Genomic DNA, 21,030 nt, shown 5'->3' with positions numbered 1-21,030 from the left:
ATGGCAACAGTATATACAATATCAGGAAGTGCTTACCAGCTTTATATCTGCTATGTTTTGACATTATACTGATGAAGTTTGAAGTAAATCGGGTAAAAATAAAATGGTGATTTCAAAGCATTTTGAAAGTGACACACTTCCTGCTGCCAGTTGGTGGCGCTATAACTTTGACTTACAAAAGTCATATCCATGTGATCGTCCTCTTACAACGAACACACAGCTGAAGTTTAATCAAAATGAATTAATGAATGCAGAAGTTATAACACACTTCCTGTTTCCCTTTTCTCGCCATAAATTCGTCTCCTCGCCACGGCCAAACCGTTTGAGATATCAAAAAGTTGCTCGCAATTTAGCATCCTCAGTGTCTTGACTTCATGCTGACCGAGTTTGGTGCTGATCGGGTGAATTGTCTAAGAGGAGTATCGCAAATTCCACAGCATGCGTTTTCCGAACAACCCATAATAGCTCACTTCCTGTTGGGCTGACACATAACTTAGAGCACGAAAGTTGTTTGGCCCGATTAGATCTATATGTGTACCGAGTTTCATACATGTACGTGCAAGTGTGTTTGATTTATAGACCATGTTTTCAGACCCCACTTTAGGGGGCGCTGTTGAGCCCCCCTGCCACGCCCAGGTACCAGCCTCAGCCTGGCCCTGATGGCCGCAGATTCCGATGTGTGTGCAAAGTTTCAAGAGTTTTCGAGCATGATAAGGGCCCCGAAAGTGCCCGAATAGTCGAAAAAGCTAAATTATCCTTAGAAGAACAATAGGGCTCTGCGCCCTTTCAGGGCTTGGGCCCTAATTAAAGCTGCGAGCAGCGATGACGGGCCCAAGCCGGGGGCACCGCCACCCCGGTGGCATCAGCTTAACTGTGCACAGCAGGCCAATAGGCATTTAATATGGGAAAAAATAAATAAAGGGACTATGTCAAAGTCAATTGAATTCACCTCATTAACTGCAGCAACTGGTGCTGCTATGACCAGGAACCACAACAGTCACATCTCTGAGATCAATTACATTTTATTCTTTAATTTTATGTCAGATGATGTCTAATGTCAATTTCAAAATGAGTGCAGAATACTGTCCAAATGCTGAAGTTGTATTATCCTTACACTTCTCTTAAAAATAAATTAAGCCAAATCACAGAGACCGCAACAATGATTTTAATATCAGTGTCAGGTAAGAGTAATATGCGTGCATATAATTTATGGAAGTTTATTATAAACAGCCACTTTAATAAGATCATGTGAAATTAACTTTTTTTATCCATTTGAATTCTATCAATAAATAATTAGTTTAAAGAGGTGTCATACGTGATCTTTGCAAACACAGCACATGACCTTCTTTAAAGCCCATGTTATAGAAAACAATTAAAAGTATTGGGACATCACTTTCAATTATGTGCAAATATATTTTTTGCAGCTCAAAATTTTGTAAGTTCAGAAGACCAGTATTTAATTAAAGATATAATATATGTTTTAGTTTTTTACTTATTTTTCACAATAAAGTGATAGATATTTGTGATAGCCTATGATATGAAAGGGTTAAATTATGAAAACACAAGAGAAAAGGTGACACACACACAGAGTGAGAGAGGCCCCCTCCACACACACACACACACACACACACACACACACACACACACACACACACACACACACACACACACACAGTGATCCTAAGAGAGGGAGAGGGAGGGGGGAGGGGAATGACAGACACAAAATCTAAACAGTGAGAGATCATTGTTTTTATTTCACTGTCTGAAAACACTGTTTTGCAATAACAACAATAGTTTTATCTTCAAAACAGTGTTCCCTAGGACATATCCAACCTGGTTACTAAATAAGGCTACACTTCCAACTTCTGGTTATTCTATATACCGGTAGCTCATTGGTTATCATTTTTGTCCTTAAACATTAATCTTCTCATTTTTAAGTTACACAGACCAATTACTTTTTGTTGAAAAAGACAATTAAATGTGTTTTTTCCTTTGTTAGTAATTTTTTTTAAATATTTATATGTTTTATTAATAATTATTTGTATTAACACAATTATTTAACTAATTATATAAAACAATATTGTCAATGCCCTACAAATAAACTGGTTTTATACATTTATTTTTTTATTCAAACCCAGAATAATATGTTTTATCATTTAATGCAGGCCAAAGCACAGCATTGAGAGGTAATCTTTTTAGTGCACACGCACACACACACACACACACACACACACACACACACACACACACACACACACACTCATGTCTGGTTCACTATCTTTCTGGGGACTCATAGACGTAATGGTTTTTATGCTTTACAAACCATATATTCTGTCCTCCTGCCCCTACCCCTAAACCTACCCATTTCACAAAACTTTCTGCATTTTTACATTTTCAAAATAACTCATTCTGTATGATTTATAAGCTTTTGTACCCATTGGGACCTCAATTTAGGCCCCTACAGTGACATGTGTCCCCATGAGTCTGTGTGCATTCAGGTTGAAGTCCCCACCAGGCTAGAACAACACACACACACACACACACACACACACACACACACACACACACACACACACACACACACACACACACACAGTAGTAATGCTGAAGTATGCTGCAGGCAACTCAAATAAGCTCAGCCCATCCCCCCATCCACAACACCCCCCTTCACCCCCCCCCCCCCGCCCCTGCCCCTCACACACACACACACACACACACACACACACACACACACACACACACACACACACACACACTCATGTCTGGTTCACTATCTTTTTCTGGGGACTCACCATAGATGTAATGGTTTTTATGCTGTATAAACCATATATTCTGTCCTCATACACTGCTCCTACCCCTAAACCTACCCATCACACAACTTTCTGCATTTTCACCTTTTCAAAGTAACTCATTCTGTTTGATTTATAAGCTTTTGTACCCATTGGAAAGTCCCCATGAGTCTGTGTGCATTCAGGTTTAAGTCCCCACCAGGCTAGAAAACCATTCACACACACACACAGAGGTAAGGTTTTTTTGCTTGAAAACTTATACAATATTGCCCTCTATTGGACATTTAAGGGAGAGCATAAGTGTTGGAAAAAAAAAAAAAAAAAAAAAAAAAAAAAAACCAGTGTGCTATATAGAATAACCAGCAGGTGGGAGTATAGCCTTATTTATGAACCAGGCACTTGTGTTCTTATTTTGTATTTTTTAGGCTTTTGCTACGGGACCACCGTTTGAGATATCCAATAACCGTTCGCATTTTAGCATCTTCTGTATATTTACTTCATGTTGTCCGAGTTTGGAGGAGATTGAATGAATCGCTTTTGAGGAGAAGGTAAAAACTCAGAGCTCGCTTTGCCACTTCTTGTTATCTTCCAACCAAATTATCTGACTTCCTGTTGGTCAGAGCTAATGACTGTAAATTAGAAAGTTGTCCGGCTCAAAATGTACAATATATATACCGAGTTTGGTGAATGTAGATAAAACTAACCCCCCCACTTTGGACAAAAGTGACACACTTCCTGCTGCCAGTTGGTGGCGCTATAACTTTGACTCACAAAAGTCATATCCATGTGATCGGCCTCTTACAACGAACACACATCTGAAGTTTCATCAAAATGAATTAATGTATGCAGAAGTTATAACACACTTCCTGTTTCCCTTTTCTCGCCATAAATTCGTCTCTTCGCCACGGCCAAACCGTTTGAGATATCAAAAAGTTGCTCGCAATTTGGCATCCTCAGTGTGTTGACTTCACGCTGACCGAGTTTGTTGCTGATCGGGTGAATCGTCTAGGAGGAGTATCGCAAATTCCAAAGCATGTGTTCCACAGCATGCGTTCAACAACCCCTAATAGCTCACTTCCTGTTGGGCTGACGCATAACTTAGAGCACGAAAGTTGTTCGGCCCGATGAGCTCTATATGTGTACCGAGTTTCATATATGTACGTGCAAGTCGCTTTGATTTATAGACCACGTTTTCAGAGCCCACTTTAGGGGGCGCTGTCGAGCCCCCCTGCCACGCCCGGGTCCCAGCCTCAGCCCGGCCCTGATGGCCGCGCATTCTGATGCGTGTGCAAAGTTTCAAGAGTTTTCGAGCACGGGAAGGGCCCCAAAAATGCCCAAATAGTCGCGTAAAAAAATAATAATAAATAATAATAACAAATAATCCTTAGAAGAACAATAGGGCTCTTCGCCCTTTCAGGGCTTGGGCCCTAATAATAATAATAATAATAATAATAATCCTTAGAAGAACAATAGGGCTCTGCGCCCTTTCAGGGCTTGGGCCCTAAAGATAACTTTCAGCTTTCAAATAACCCAGAGTTGGACACCGTTTATTTTTTTCCCAGTCGAGTCGAAACCGCATGTCTGTTTTGGCAACCGGTGCATGTAACACGAACGTAATCGAAAGTTATCTAGACTAGGGATTATGATTGTGTGTTTCGTGTGTGTGTGTGTGTGTGTGTGTGTGTGTGTGTGTGTGTGTGTGTTTGTTTGTGCTTGTGATCAGCTCCGCCCACTGCAGGTCTTCAATTGAGTTAGGCTATTTTCGGAAAGAATCAGTACAGCGTATTTGCCTTTTGATAAAACCAAAGACTTCGGAGATATGAGGAATAGCTATACTCGAGATTAACATATGTGACTGGCATAAACTGACCCCCCCCCCCTCCCCACGATCACGCCCATATAATTAACTATAAAGTGTACTTAACCTTAAAAATCCCACGTTCATAAAGATTAATTTTCAAAACGAGCCGAGATTTTAACTTTTGCTTATGAATATGAAACTTGTTGACTCATACTTGAAGCTGTCCGGCATGTTCACTACTTCCAGGAAGTGGTACATTGAGGAACTGCTCGAGACATGCACTAGAAACTGACATTTAGCCGATGTTTTAAAGTCGGGTAACTCTAGTAGTAAGTAGGCTATATCATTTATTTATTTATTTTACACAGAAAGTAAATGACGTTCTGTCATCGTCATTCAAATGTCTGCCTCGCTTCGGGATTTCCATTAACTGAACTGACATGGATGAATCGCGTGGAATATGAAAGTTAAACTTTTGAATGGACATCTTATAGTTTGAAGATGAGTTTTAATGCCCATATAATATTGTGATGGCTTCCGCACCCAACAGACCCCACAATTCGGGTAAGTTTCATGTCTGTCTGTCTGTCTGTCTGCTGTCTGCTATCTGTCTATCTATCTGTCTATCTGTCTATCTGTCTATCTATCTATCTATCTATCTATCTATCTATCTATCTATCTATCTATCTATCTATCTATCTAGCACACACACACACACACACACACACACACACACACACACACACACACACACACACACACACACACACACACAAACACATACTGGTCCTGGAGAATTTTTAAAGTGCAGTGTTGGGGTAATGCATTACAAGAAACTTGACTCGAGTTATGTAATCAGATTCATTTTTCAAGTAACTAGTAAAGTAACGCATTACTTTTAAAATTTACAACAAAATATCTGAGTTACTTTTTCAAAAAAGTAACAAGTTACTTTATCACATTTATTTGACTGACAGCTCTCTTTTCTCCATGTGGAGAAAAATCGAGAGTAAGTGCAAATACGCTGTGTGAACATGTTATTGTAGTTCTAGACTACAATACTAAGAAATGTGAGCATTAATTCATCTCACTTGCACAATAAATATTAAGTACTGAATAAAATGAGTCAAATGCAATATCAGAATACTATGTAAAACTCTAATAATTAAATATAAAATAAAAGAAGTATTTTTATGCATTTAACCTACCTTTATTGACCAATGTTTTGCTGCTAACTTTCAACGATTCAGTCAAACCAAAAGCAAAATTACTTTAGATTTTTATTGAAGAAGTAAGAGTGTTAAACTTCTTTCTCCTGCATCCTATTTTCCATTATCCAGAACGGAATCACAGCCGAAAGGTTTGTTTGCATGTACTCTACTGTACATGTGTAAATTTGCATTTTTTCCTCAGCCCGAGGTTCATTATTTCACATAGAACTTTTTTTTAATGAAAAACAAAGATGTAAAAAAGTAACGCAAAAACGCATTACTTTTCTTAAAAAGTAACTAAGTAACCCAATTAGTTACTTTTTAATGGAGTAACACAATATTGTAATGCACTACATTTCGAAGTAACTTTCCTCAACACTGGTTATATGTATGTCTAATCATTTGAATTGACATAAAACATTTTGAAATCTAAGTGGAAAACCAGAGTAAAAACTTGAATGGCTCATCTTACCCCGCTCTCCCTATAGTACCAGAGGAGAAGCCAACTGTGAAGGCCCGGCTCCTGTCTTCACAGATGCTTCTGGTGGATGCCCTCTATCACCTGGGCCCTCTTCTAGATTGTGTTATATCTGTTGGGCTGCTCTCTAGAGAAAACTGTTATGAAATTGAGGCTGAGCGAACGCCACCCAACAAAGCCCGAAAACTTCTAGAGATTGTTGACGCTCAGATGGACGAAAGCGGTGCCTCTAGATTCATGGAGTGTCTGAGAAAATGCAAGAGACATTACCCGCGTCTTCAAACCTGGTTGACAGGAGAAGGTATGCTACATCATGCATAAAGTTGCATTCTGTCTTAAAGCGTGAATACAGTAGCAGGATGTAAATACTAAATGTTTTGTGCTTTTATTTTAGATCAGTACCAAACAACATGTGTTCAGCAAGGTCCAACAGGTAGGACATTACATATTCTCAGCATTTCCACTTTTATTAAATCAATGTAAATGTCTCCCAGCCCTCACAATTGCCATGTCTCCATGCAGAACGTCACTTACAGGCTCGGCTTAGTGTCCTGAGCTCACGCTTGGGCTGTGCTGTTCTTCCAGTCTCCTACGATCTCTTCTCTAAAGGCATTCTGACTCAGTTGGAGTTGGAGAATATCGAAGCCATACTTATCCCGACCCAGCAAGCCAAAACCCTGCTGTCCATCTGCCTGAAAAAAGGAGAAAAAGCATGCAAGAGCTTTTACACAGCGCTACAAAATGAAGACAAACAGCTAGCTGAGGAACTTAATGGTCAGCAGCAATATTATAATCTTAATGCATGCAATGAATTATTATGCCATAAAAAAGCAACAAGCATCTGTTAGAACTCCTGATAGTTTCAGCTAGGAATTCAGTCACCTGTTCTCAATTTTTATTTACATTTGTGCGTTTTTCAGTGAATAGTTTGGTTGAAGACCTTAATAAAGAAGCTAAAGGCAGCTGCGTGCAGATAGCAGTGGAGGAAACCAGAGGTCAATTGAGGGCAGCTTTACCGTTGTCAGGTGATTCATATTTCAACATTAATTATTTTGTTGAAAAATATGTGAGAGACTGACTTGTGGTAAGAAATATACTGTATATGGCTAATAAATTTGGTCCCCCTTATTTGAAATCACATTCTAGGGGGACACCACTGTCCAAAATGAATCTAAGATCTAAGTTTGCTGAACTGCGTTGTTTCCATCAGGAGGCCTGCAGCAGGTCATGGCTCAGCTGGGCTTGACTGTGGGAGATGAGATTAGGTTTAATGTCTGTGAGATTGGTGTGGCGGTGGGTTTGCCACGTCGGACAGTCAGGGAATACCTTCTCGAAGGCGTCGCAATAGAAGACTCAGCCCAGCTGGAGGCTCTAGTGTCCCTGTATATGGAGAAGACGCAAGACGCTGATAGACTACTGAGCAGAGTGTCGGAACTCAGCCCTCAGTGTAAGTCATGGTGGCCTATCAAGGGAAATCCATCTTGGGCTTGACCTGGGCCTTCATAAAGCTAATATGTGTTAATATTAAAAATGTATTATAATTTATTCATTATAATTTTTAAATCTTTTTTAGGCATAGTTCACCTAAAATTCACCCTCATGTCGTTCCAAACCTGTATGACTTTCTTTCTTCTGTGAATCATAAAAGAAGATATTTTTTAGAAATGTGTCTGTGTTTTTTGTTCATATTATGGAAGTCAATGGTCACCAACGTTCTTCAAAATATCATCTTTTGTGTTTGGAAAGTTTGGAACCACATGAGGATGTGAAAATTATGACAATTTAAGCAGAGTGCATAAGAAGCAATATGCTTCTTATTATTATTAATAAAATTACAAATGTTAGAGTGTAACAACTGTCCTGATATAATGAAGAAAAAAAAATCATTAAATAAATTCTTGAGAAGAAATGCGCAAGTAGTTTTTGGTTTGACTCATTTCATATATATCAAAACTATATGAAACCAACATGAATGCCTCTGGTTGTCATCTGTAGGGGTCCAGCTCTCGGAGAGGGGGTGTCTGCTGTTGAGGCTGCTGCAAAAGGCTGAGAATCTCCTCCGCAGTGGGATCCACAGTCACCTCCACAGCTGGGACCACCTGCACGATCAGGACCACTTACGCAGCTGGGACCATCTGTGTCCTGGTGACTGCACAGATCAGCGCACCGTGTGGGCCATCTTCAGTTTTCTGGTGTGGGACTGCATGGCAGAGGTTCTGGAGGAGCCAGAGGCGAAGCCTACCGGAGGCTTACTAGGTATGATCGAGCAGCTGAGTGCCAGCGGCAGAGTGGAGGCTGCTTTGCTGCAGGAAGTGGAGCAGTGCTGGACTGAAGGGGATGCTGAGAGTCTGCTGCAAAGCGTGAGAGTCCTCGCTCAGGTGCTACGAGACCTGCATCCCCTCCAGGAAGGCCTCCAGCTGTCCTCTTCAGTTGAGGGGTTGTTCTCCTGCAGGCCCAGCAGGCTACACCGGGTCACTTCCTTCCAGGGCGTCTCTGCACGGGTCATCCGTAAAGCACTGAGCGGTATGGTTCCATCCTCTTCAGACCAAGATGCAACCCTTCTAGCTAGACAGCATGTAGAGGCTTGCATTCGTATCGCACGTCTCCTAGATGTGGTGCAGCCCACGCGAACCACCATTGACTTTTCAAATGCGTCCACTGCTACGGTCTCTCAACACGTGCGGTTTGTCTTGTCAAATCCTGCTTTTAACTCCGAAGCCTTTGATGCTGGAGTCCGGCATCGCTTACTTTCTGTGTTAGAGTTCAATCCCGAGCAGCTGGGTTTGGGCTCTCTCATGCAGCTGCACCAGGAGACCCTATCCGAATTGCAGAGCTACTTACAACTTGGCGAGCACCACAACTTCCAGTTCATTCTGGAATCGGTACGGATAATCGGCGCCGCAAAGCTCTTTTCTGTCAACAGGGTTCACGGGCCTGTCGCCATCGATAATGGGGTGGAGGAGGTCCTGCGTTTTATTACATCAGAACCCACGACTTTCCTGGTACGGCTGCATTGCCTTTGCTATGAAGAGGAGAGGGGGCGCTTTAAGGTGTGCGAGCCACGCTGCGCATGCATGTATTTGCTCAAAGCAGAGGGGATGCGCGACATGCAGTGGTGCGGCGGCAACGTTCTGGTCGAGGTAGGCGGGAAAGTGTGGGTCAGAGAAGGAGAAAGTAGCAGCTGGGATGAGCTACAGGCACTGGCTCAGAGACACTCCTCTCAGCTCAGGGATGAAGGCTGCTGCTTTAAAGTCAAGACCACCGCTTTAGAGTGTGAGGTCAAATTTATATACAGGAGTGGAAGGCTGTGGGCTGTACCACATAGGAACTGTGATGTAGATTAAAATACAGGTATTTGACATATTGTTATTCATAAAAAGTATTTGAAAGAATATTTTTCAACATTTATAGATTCATTTTATGACCTTGTATTAAAGATTACATGGAATATTTGTTCTTTTAAAACTCTGAAAAATCATTCTGTTTAAAGCATATCAAAAGTATTATTTGCTGTTTATTCCCATTGGGTGGTTTATATGGTGCTATGCTAGTGATAATCAATCAATAATAGCAATTATTTAAAGAAAACTAATGGTTTTGTTTTCATACCAGTGCTATGAAAATCTGAAATGTCAAGCCCTACTGTTTTTGTTAAATTTTTAACTCCTTTGCCTTTTTTAAATGCCCTTACAGTGGGAAAATGCCAATACAAATGTTAAATACAAAACAAACACAATAAAGAATTTAATTATCTAAAATTTATTGTGGTGTTGTGCACTTAAAAAAACTATATAAAAACAATACACTAAATAAAGTTGAACAGTCAGTCAAGAACGTCTACATGCATACTGATATTTAAAATACTTCATATAGTGGAGGATTACACAATAGGTTAAACTGTCTCCAAGAAAGACTGAAGTCATCTAGTGTTTATTTATCGATCTGATGATGCAAACACCTGTTACCTTGTCCGACTTCCTATGCATAGGCAGGCCCACAAGGCATCACATTCTCAACATGAGCATTACATGGGTGCAGTAGTCAGGATGTTATGTTGTGATTAAAACCAAACTAGGGTGTCAAGTATATTTGGAATGCTATTGTGCATGGAAATATGATATGCATAGACAATATTCTTTGTGTCACTTGACATGAGCTGACAATGCAAACCACCCCTCTCTATTCAGCTTTTCCACCTGTCAGAAATAAAAGATAAGTTTGCAAGCATGAATATGTAAAATTAATAACTTCAGTTATTGATAGAAAACTACTACATATAGATGGTTATATGTGCATAGAAAATGTACAATTATATCTCATACTTGATTCTCAATGCTCTGGATTTCCACACTGTCTAAACTTTGTGTTGAGACTGTTCCTGCTGACCTTAGAAAAGAGATTTGAAAATGTCATTTTTATTTACTTTATGTCACTTTTATCAGTTTTAATTATACTGTATATATATATATATATATATATATATATATATATATATATATATATATATATATATTACAGTTTATAATCAGTTTTTAATTATACGAATATATAATATCTTACAAGCAAATCTGTTCTTGGCTTTTCATAACTCACCTTCGATTGCTTGCACTGGGTTGTGGTGAATGGTTTCTCTCAGGAAGTGTTAAAAACTGCTGTGATGTAAATTCTCTAACAACTGTAAAACATAAATGGTCATATATATATATATATATATATATATATATATATATATATATATATATATATATAAATAAGGAAAATAAATATTTGAACACCCTGCTATTTTGCAAGTTCTTCCACTTGGAAATCATGGAGGGGTCTGAAATTGTCATCATAGGTGCATGTCCAGTGTAAGAGACATAATCTTAAAAAAAACAAAACAGAAATCACAATATATGATTTTTTAAAATTATTTATTTGTATGATAAAGCTGCAAATAAGTATTTGAACACCTGTCTATCAACTAGAATTCTGACCCTCACAGGCCTGTTAGTTTGCCTTTAAAATATCCACCTCCACTTTATTTATTATCCTAAACTAGATGCACCTGTTTGAGGTCGTTGCAAAAAGACACCAGTCATAAGGCAATTGTACACCTCCACAAGGCTGGAAAGGGCTACGCAGAAATTGCCAAGCAGCTTGGTGAAAAAAGGTCCACTGTTGGAGCAATCATTAGAAAAGGGAAGAAGCTAAACATGATTGTCAATCTCCCTCAGACTGGGGCTCCATGCAAAATCTCACCTCGTGGGGTCTCAAGGATCCTTAGAAAGGTGAGAAATCAGCCCAGAACTACACGCTGGTCAATGACTTGAAAAGAGCTGGGACCACCGTTTCCAAGGTTACTCTTGGTAATACACTAAGATGTCATGGTTTGAAATCATGCATGGCACGGAAGGTTCCTCTGCTTAAACCAGCACATGTCCAGGCCCATCTTAAGATTGCCAATGACCATTTGGATGATCCAGAGGAGTCATGGGAGAAAGTGATGTGGTCAGATGAGACCAAAATAGAACTTTTTGGTCATAATTCCACTAAACGTGTTTGGAGGAAGAAGAATGATGAGTACCATCCTAAGAACATCATCCCTACTTTGAAGCATCATGTTTTGGGGGTGTTTTTCTGGACATGGGACAGGGCGACTGCACTGTATTAAGGAGAGGATGACCGGGGCCATGTATTGTGAGATTTTTTGGGGGGAACAACCTCTTTCCCTCAGTTAGAGCATTCAAGATGGGTCGAAGCTGGGTCTTCCAACATGACAATGACCCGAAGCACACAGCCAGGATAACCAAGGAGTGGCTCTTTAAGAAGCATATCATGGTTCTGGCGTGACCTAGACAGTCTCCAGACCTAAACCCAATAGAGAATCTTTGGAGGGAGCTCAAACTCCGTGTTTCACAGCGACAGGCCAGAAACCTGACTGATCTAGAGAAGATCTGTGTGGAGGAGTGGGCCAAAATCCCTCCTGCAGAGTGTGCAAACCGGGTGAAAAACTACAGGAATCGTTTGACCTCTGTAATTGCAAACAAAGGCTACTGTACCAAATATTAATATTGATTTTCTCAGGTGTTCAAATACTTATTTGCAGCTATATCACACAAATAAACAGTTAAAAATGGGAGAACTTGCAAAATAGCTATATATATATATATATATATATAAGACACACACACATTGACAATTGAGAATGATTTAAACCGCCCCCCTACACACACACACTTGTATGAGTGCTGCTGGAGTGAGGAGGTACTGGGGAAATGGCAGGGGAAACACTGAGGGAGGTGCTCTGCTTTTGTTGTTCAATGAGCTCTAGTAGTTTAGCTCTTGCTTCGGCACTTTGGCGGTTCAACTCCTGCAGTTTTTGTTCCATCTCCATCGTTGAGGATAGTCTCTCGACACACACAGACTGAACAAAAAATATGTAAATGTAAGAAACTACCACATCACTGTGTACTATGGAAGCCAGTTTTTGTAATTGTGAAATAAAGCTTGAAATAAAGCAGAAATCCCCAGCAAGTATTACTTTTATAAAAACGTTACTACATAAACAAGACAAAATTTCATAAAATAGACACAGCAAAAAAACTAAATAAATAGTATAATAATTCTCCCTCCAAGCAATGTGGTTCTTCAGCAATGTTTAACAGAATGAAGTCACGGGTGTGTGTTTATAGAGTAGTTTTCAATGGCTTCAAACGCAGCTTGGCCAATTATAATCAAGAATCGGAACTCTTAGATTTATAATAAAATGAATGAATGAGGCATATGCGCGCATATATATATATATTTTAGAAAGAATAATTCCAATGAAGAAAAATGGTCAATTGTCAGATTAGAAAGGTGCAATTATGAAAAGAATTAAGATATAAAGTTGCAATTGCGAGATTTTATAATTGCTCTTAATTGTGCCTTCATATCGCCACAAAAAAATCTTAATGTTTAAGATAAAATGGAACAATTATGAGAAATCTTGGCAAATGTGAGAAAAGGGTTTAAAAGCTTAGTAAAAGATTTAGTAAAAATTACTTTTATTTAACATGGACATTTTAAATTGTTCAAAGTGACAGTAAAATACATTTATAATGTTACAAAAGATTTCTATCTCAAATAAATGATGTTTTTTTTACTTAATATTCATCAAAGAATCCTAGATGAATAAAAAAGCGTCACTGTTTCCACAAAAAATACTGTTGTGAGATATAAAGGCACAATTATTAGAAATAAAGTTGTGAGGTATACGATATGAAAAACTAACTTACACCCATTCCACAATATGCAACTAACCTGCTGTGTGCGCTGTGGCTCTGTAGAGGGCGACACTTGTCTAACTACAGAATTTTTTGAGGACAGCCGCTCTGCGTTCTGCTCCCTCGATACTGAAGCTCCAGTTGGAGATGGTCGGTGCTGCCCCAACTGGGCCCGAATCGCTGCATTCTGACGGGTCAGTTCGGCGATCTCCCCTAGCATGGTGTCCTGTGAGAGATCGTCCAGCAGAGGAGTGGGCCGTGGTAGGCTGGCAAAGGAGGAAGGAGAGATGGAGATGTCGAAGTCCTCCAGCGAACCCTGGCTTCCTGTTGCTGAATAGGAGCCACTGTAGGGAAGTGGGGGTGCGTGTGAATGTGGACGATACACTGGGAGAAGTAAGAGAAATACTGTTGAGTCATACTCACATTCATGAGTCATTTAAACTTCAACTTTCAAAAGAGAAAAGTAACTTCCAAAGATAGAAATACAGATTTTTTTTAATCTTAAACAATAATTAAAATTTGATTGTTGGTATAGTTACGGAAGCACAACACACTTGTCATTATTTTCTGAAGAAAATTAGTTGTTTTGCTCATGCAAACCCACCACCACCATGTTAAGGCGATTGAGTGGTTGCCAGGGCATTGCTATGCAGTTTCTAAGGTATTCTGAGTGGTTGCTAGGCAGCACAAGCAACCCTCTATGCACACCTTGGCAATAGAATCACCATTGGCTAGTAAATGTTTTGGTTTAGTCACTAGACTGATATACTTTATTATATTATACTTTTATACAAATAAAATAATATTATATATATATATATATATATATATATATATATATATATATATATAAATAAATTACACTACATTTATCAATATCTTTGTAAAATGGCACAGCTTTTTAAATATCTGAACGTACACTCATCAGTCAATCTAGCATTAGACTATTTAATTATAAAACTTTAGTAATCAGAATTAAAACTGTTGTATGGATTAATGTATGAATGCATATTTGCCATTTAACTGAGCTTATGACTTGTGTTGCTGCTAGATATTGTTAGATATTGTTGGTGTTTCTGTAAAAAAAAATTAATAGTAATATAATAAGATAATAATACTAATTCTACTACTAATAACAATATACAAAGCACTAAGGATTGATGAGCTGGTGGGTTCATGTATATTAATCGCGTTGACAAACATTCGCTCAAACTGATTTGCTGAAATCAAAACAGGGACAGGAAAAGATGAGCGCCAGCCAATGAGATTGCCATTTGTGCACTAGTTCCGCCCACTACCGGAAAAAAAAATTTATGCAGAATATTCTCAAGAACTTTTGACAGGAAAATACAACAAAGAATATTATTAACATGTTCATTGATTCTGCATGGTGAGAAACATGAGAAATGCTTTCAGCAAAGCGAAGGCAAGTTGTGCACCTTCACACTAGAGTTTACGGTACGTCTTTAGATGAGCTGAGAAACTCTTACGCCTTCATTCAGTGTTCAGTGAGAGTGAAAATATATCCATGCTAAACTTATTCTTAACCTCTAACACAGTGGTTCCCAAAATAGGACCACCAGCCCTGCACATTTTGCATCTTTCCCTCATCAGACACACCTGATCCAACTCATCAGTTTATTAGTAGAGACTGCAAGAACTGAAGTGGGTGTGTCTGATGAGGGAGACATACAAAATGTGCAGGGCTGGTGGTCCTCCAGGACAGGTTTGGGAACCACTGCTCTAACACACACACACACGAGGTAAATCGAAGAATTTATTAGCCAATGGCTAATGATAGATATTATTTAGTCACTCACAATGCGAGTGTTTAAATTTTTATTTTACATTTTATGGGGAAAAAGTGTTTAGTATTTGCTAATCCATCACTAAGGAGTTCTGAGTAAATTTTAAGGGTATTGCTAAGGGGTTCAGAATGGTTGCTAGGTGGATATTTCAAGATGTTCAAATTCTAGCGTGTGAGACATGTTTTTAGTATCTATGGGGATTTTTGTAGGGATTCTACAATGTTAAGATGGAACTAAGGATGTATGAACAACAACAATAGTGATGTTTGATTTAGTTTTGAGCCCTAAACACTAGGTGGTGTAAACTTTCAGAATGAGGGATCTTTGTGCTCTTCAGACTGACCAGCGGGAGGCAGACCATCTCTTTGGCGAGGAGGAGAGAGCAGAACAGCTGCAGAGACAAAGTCCTTTTGCTGTAGATCCTTTTCAGTACAGCTAGATTGATCCAGATTGCTGCTTTCTATAGAACACAACACACTGCTTTAATCACTGTTCAGATACATACTCAAGATCATGATGGTAAGATACTTAAAAACAGTGGTGCATGATGGGTTGATCTGCAGTTTGTGGTAGTTACTTTGAGCTGCGTTATCTGTGATTTGAACTGTTGTGTGTGGTTCTACAGAATCCGGTCTTCCCACCACCAGGACTACAGCATCTAGACGCTGCTCTAATTCAGATATCTGCTGCTGCAGCCTGGCCTGTACGGAAGCAACAAGACCATCAAAAATGGCACATAAATGGACAAACCTGCAAATAATATCTGGATAATATTGCTTAAGGACAAATAGTTCACCTGCAGAGTGGCGCTCTCTTCCCTCAGTGTTAGTGACTCCACAGTCAGGGCGTCAATCAATGCCCTTTGCTCTTTCACCTCCTCCTCTAGCTGCCTTCTCACCTCTGCCTCTCTCAGAGCCTCCTCTTCTCTCTGTGTGCAAGTGATGTCAATGAGGAAGTGACTCATGTGAACAATAAAAAAAAAAAACTTTTGGATTTCACCTGTGTGTGGCCTCACTTTTTTGATATGCCTGGCTAGACGTCCAAGTGTTGCCACTAGAGCCACAGAGAAGCCGGTGAGGCCCTGTCTCTCTTGCTGTGGTCTGGCTTCCGAGTTTAAGGGCTTCTGCTGGTCTAGAGAGTCCAGCTCAGTCTCTACTTGCTCAAGCATACCCTGCAGAAGCTCCATACTGGACAGGTTTCCTGCCAGAGAGCTCAACCCTGAACCATTCAGAACAGAAGTATGTCCTGAGCACCCCCTATTGGCTTGAACTGACCTTCTCTTTTCTAAAAAAAAAAAAAAAAAAGAAGAAGAAAAAATATATAAATTAAAATAAACCCATTTAAGTTAAGATTAATATTTAAATTAGAATATTGAAAATACTTGTGTTATATACACTGCCATTCAAAAGTTATATAAAACATTTATGATTATTATCAATGTTGAAAACGGTTATAAACAGTTTTAAATCCTAAACAGTTTTTTTAGGATTCTTTGATGAATAGAAAAATCAAAAGAAGTATTTATCTGAAATAGAAAACTGTACTACCGTTCAAAAGTTTTGGGTCATAAAGAATGTTTTATTCATTTTATTTGGGAAGGAACTTAAAGAAATTAATACATTTATTTAGCAAGAATATATTAAATTGATCAATAGTGACAGTAAAGACAATTTCTTTCACCTTCATATTGTGAATTTATGTTTTGCTGACAATATGCTGAGAAAATAGGTTATAACCTATATTAAAAAGTTGTGCTGCTTAATATAATTATGCAAACAGTGACATTTGTATTTATATTATATTATTTTGTTACTTTTGTAACAAAAATGTCTTTACTTTTTGAATAAAATGTTATTAAAAATGACCCCAACCCATTAAACAGTAGTATATAGTACCATTCAAACGATCTTATACATTTAGAAAAATGTGTGATAACGGTGTCCTACCTGGTTGAGAGGAATCCGGCTCTGGGTTCAGAACCTGGTTGACTAAAGAGGTAGACTGGTTTACATCAGGATGAGTCTGTCTGACTTTTAAACGCTGTACAGCCACTGTAGCATTGAGGGCTGGACAACAGGAACATAGATGATTAAAATAAAACAAATTCCACTTGGCATCACATCTAACCTGCAATGAGATAAAGTAGCTCATGTCTTCATTACCTGCCCGGTCTTCTCTGACTGCAGTGTTACATGGTGTCTGGGGGAGATCTTGCTCCGGGTGGTCTGAACCCCATGGAAAGGACTTTAGCCTACGCTGATTTCTCTTCCTGAAAAAAAAGGTTTTTTTTTTTTTTTAAATGGCATGCTAAAAACAATCAAAACAGTATTACAAGTTGTTTGTTGAGGTATTAACAGTGAATGAACAGTCTTTCACACCTGTGCATCATAGAGTTGAGGTGCACAGAGGAATCCTGGACTTCATCATGATCCTCTTCACACTCCTCCAACTCATTCAGGGCCTAGAAAAGATTGTTTTAGTCTAGGTTTATTAGAGAGAGTAAAAGATGTAAACGGTGCTTGTGCAGCAGTACCTGCTGATCCATCATAGACTGGCTGAGTAATGACAGTTGGGTTGGAGGATCAGGTCTTTGACGAACAGGAAGCTCAGAGTCAGACTCACAGTCAGGTGCCACAGTAATGGTGGGGAAGCCTATAACAAACATTTATGAGCTTGTATGTACATAATATTGTTTATTCAGATAATGGCACAAGAATCAACTACCTGTACGCCGACGGGGTGCATCACCAAACAGGTCTTTCACCACAGCCAAAGCTCTGTCTGATCGTGCAATGACATCCTGCAGCTGACACTGGTCTGAAAACACCTAAACAAATATTTTCATAATCTTTTTTTGATCTGATATGTAAAACGCTGGGGGGAAAAAGTCTACTGAACCTTTTAAAAAATACTTTTTATTGAGTATCATATCTGATACATCAGGCTTTTATTGCTGATGTTATGACTAAAGTATGATACAGTATTGGAGAATGTGGAGTTCATACTAGTGTATGAAAAAAAAATTCATTCAGAGACCAAACTGAGAAAAAATTGAGGAAAATAAAATTTGGTGCATATTTGTGCATGGGATTTGTATGGCCAAAAGAAGAAATTGTGTGATGTAAATCGATTTACATTGCACATAAACTGCATATAAATGCAGTTGTCACTCTAACTCTTCCAATAATACGTCTTAAATTGTGAGATTTGAATGATTAGTTTTAGAACCAATGCTCTGTATTGTTATTGAGGGGGCAAAACATATAATGTAATGATAATTGAGAGATTAATACAATAATCCATGTTTTGTTGAGTACAAAAAAAAATATTTAAAAGCCTGATGTATCATACTTGATACGTTTTAACATCATTTCTTTCTTGCTGTATGGATAAACAAGTAAACTGAAGCTGCTTTAGTCCAGTGTTCATCTTGAAATATTACAAACAATATACAAGTTATTCTTACAATTATTTTATAAAAATCCCTAAAGATTTCCCATCAAAATGACATGTACAACTTGAAGGAGACATCTTTACAACTACACTAAATGGCATTTTACTTGCTAAAAAAAGGTATAAACTGTTAAAGCAGACTACAGGCATGAGGTTTTTCAGTCATGTTTCCATCACGTTGATAACTCGGAGGCCTAGAAATCTGCATATCAAATATGATACAGTACACTTTAAAGGTTTAAAACATATTACATGTATTTCCAGTTGTAATCACGAAGCTCAATTCTGTGTCCTGTTGGTAATCTATACGCACCTCTCTGATGATGTTGAGTCGGGCTCTATCAAGTCCTGAAGGGCTGGGGGGCTGTTTTTTCCTCCTTCTGTGTGTTAGAGCCTTTTCTCTTAATTCCCATTGTGCCACGACTTTATTCTGAGATCTGTGTATCTCATGACGTCTGGCCTGAGAGGAGATCAATGTAAGGAGAAATATAATTGAATAATAAATGCATAAGAATATATGCAATATAAACTTACACACTTCATTTGTAAAAAGGCCCAACAACGCTTGTTTTTCCTAAGGAAAATGAAATATTTTAAGGTATGTAAAGTGTTAATGACACTGTTTTATCAGAGTTTTATTGAATCTGTTATTTCTTATTGTATCATTATATGGTTTGACTGTATTACTTTGTATAGTAGGAATAGATTGATGAGGTTAATCAAGACTGCATCTAGGATTATTGGAGTTACACAGATATCAGTTCAAGCCATTTTTAAAGAGCGCATTATTAAAAAAGCCAATGTGATAATGAATTCCTCTTCACATCCATTACATAGAGAGTTTGTGGTACTTCCATCAGGTCGTAGATATAGAGCAATAGGGGGAGAACGAAGAGATTTAAACACTCATTCATACCGACGGCTATTTCTATGTTAAATCAATTGTAATTGTAATGATGTGTGTGATTGTATAAGTTATGTGTTTGACACTTGTGCAAAATAAATTTCCTGAACAGATGAATAAAACTGAACTGAACTGAACGCTTTCACAGTAAACTTACCAGTTCCTCAGGTGTGGCTTTAAGCAATGAAAGATCATTGACTGTGCCCTAAAAAAAGGAAAAGAGAGAAATCATAAGACACCTAATCAAAAAAAAAAAAAAAAAAAAAAAAAGGTTTAAAGGAATAATTGGTTACATTAAGATTTCTCACCACCCAGTCTTTCTTTGGTGCAGACACCTTCTTGGTTCGCACTGGTCTTTTACCAGCACCATATAAAGGCCGGTTCATTCGCACTAAAGACATCTCACAGTGTCAGAAGGTGTCACCTATGTAAACAAACAATATAACTTATTGCTGGACATAATATACGCTGTGTTTACCAAATTATGCCAAAGTCTGCACTTTGACCAGGAATAGTTTTCAGTATTTGCAGAACAGTGAGCGTTACGGCATTTACATTTATGAATTACGAAAGCTTTACTAAACTACGAAAGCTTCTAACGTTATCTATTTATTTATTTTTAACACAGACATGCAAAAATTCAAAAACATCCTGGTTAAATCCTAGCTAGTCGTGCTAATGACCGAGATAAGTTGGACTTATTTTAACTGAAACTGACAGAAAATCAACAGACAAAGATTTTACCGTTTGTTTTGGTTGGTGCTGTAGTAACAGGATTAAGGAAGCGTTCATCAGGACAAATTTAAAAGCCCCGCTACAACACAGTTTAAAATAAAAGTCCTCGCGGTCTGTATTTTGTGTTTTCAAATATATATATATATATATATATATATATATATATATATATATATATATATATATATATATATATATATATATATATATATATATATATATATATATATATATATATATATATATATTTTAAAAATGGGTAAGGAATATAAAATAAAAAGTTAAATATAGCTAGGCTAATTGTGGCCTTTGTTTCATACATTTGAATATTTTATTACGTTACTAAGATCCCGTAATATTTGTCCAGCAGAGTGCGCTGTCGCCTTAAAATGTGCTAGCCTTGTTATTTTTAGTTCTGCAAGCTTGACACTTGATTTGCTTGAAGAAAAAGAAAAGGTCTTCGTTTGTTTAAATGGAAAAAACTAAAATAAGTGTTATATAACACAAATGAACCCATTTTTTTATTTTTTACATTTTACAAGTGACTTCAAAGGTAGTCTGTTCAACAAAAAGAACATATTGAGAAGAATATGTAACCAAACAG

At 38.2% G+C, this 21,030-nt stretch overlaps 2 protein-coding genes across 3 annotated transcripts; one reads left to right on the top strand and one right to left on the bottom strand.

Moving 5' to 3' along the window:
- Positions 1 to 4,738: 4,738 nt before the first annotated feature.
- On the top strand, positions 4,739 to 10,001 carry LOC137063993 (uncharacterized). The gene is made up of 7 exons (XM_067435326.1): positions 4,739 to 5,154; positions 6,290 to 6,580; positions 6,674 to 6,712; positions 6,802 to 7,053; positions 7,200 to 7,304; positions 7,490 to 7,726; positions 8,275 to 10,001. Exons 1-7 carry the CDS (start codon positions 5,121 to 5,123, stop codon positions 9,621 to 9,623), a joined length of 2,307 nt encoding a protein of 768 aa, XP_067291427.1. The 5' UTR covers positions 4,739 to 5,120; the 3' UTR covers positions 9,624 to 10,001.
- Positions 10,002 to 10,043: 42 nt separating this feature from the next.
- spice1 (spindle and centriole associated protein 1) lies at positions 10,044 to 20,484 on the bottom strand. 2 transcript variants are annotated; one of them, XM_067435327.1, is made up of 18 exons: positions 20,436 to 20,484; positions 20,000 to 20,115; positions 19,849 to 19,896; positions 19,101 to 19,247; positions 18,059 to 18,161; positions 17,868 to 17,986; positions 17,713 to 17,795; positions 17,497 to 17,603; positions 17,281 to 17,400; positions 16,350 to 16,618; positions 16,131 to 16,262; positions 15,912 to 16,035; positions 15,678 to 15,794; positions 13,564 to 13,910; positions 12,499 to 12,685; positions 10,873 to 10,954; positions 10,602 to 10,665; positions 10,044 to 10,475 (listed from the first exon to the last, which is right to left on the bottom strand). In XM_067435327.1, the coding sequence occupies exons 2-18, from the start codon at positions 20,090 to 20,092 to the stop codon at positions 10,422 to 10,424; spliced, it is 2,196 nt and encodes a 731-aa protein (XP_067291428.1). In that variant the 5' UTR covers positions 20,093 to 20,115; positions 20,436 to 20,484; the 3' UTR covers positions 10,044 to 10,421. The 2 variants fall into 2 exon arrangements, with proteins under 2 accessions (XP_067291428.1, XP_067291429.1); XM_067435328.1 differs by having other exon boundaries at positions 10,602 to 10,660.
- Between the last annotated feature and the right edge of the window lie 546 nt (positions 20,485 to 21,030).

This window comes from Pseudorasbora parva, chromosome 24, assembly GCF_024679245.1.
Source record: "Pseudorasbora parva isolate DD20220531a chromosome 24, ASM2467924v1, whole genome shotgun sequence".
Classification (NCBI taxonomy): domain Eukaryota; kingdom Metazoa; phylum Chordata; class Actinopteri; order Cypriniformes; family Gobionidae; genus Pseudorasbora; species Pseudorasbora parva.
The sequence above is the reverse complement of the archived record's forward strand: the minus strand, read 5'-3'. Positions and strand labels throughout refer to the sequence as shown.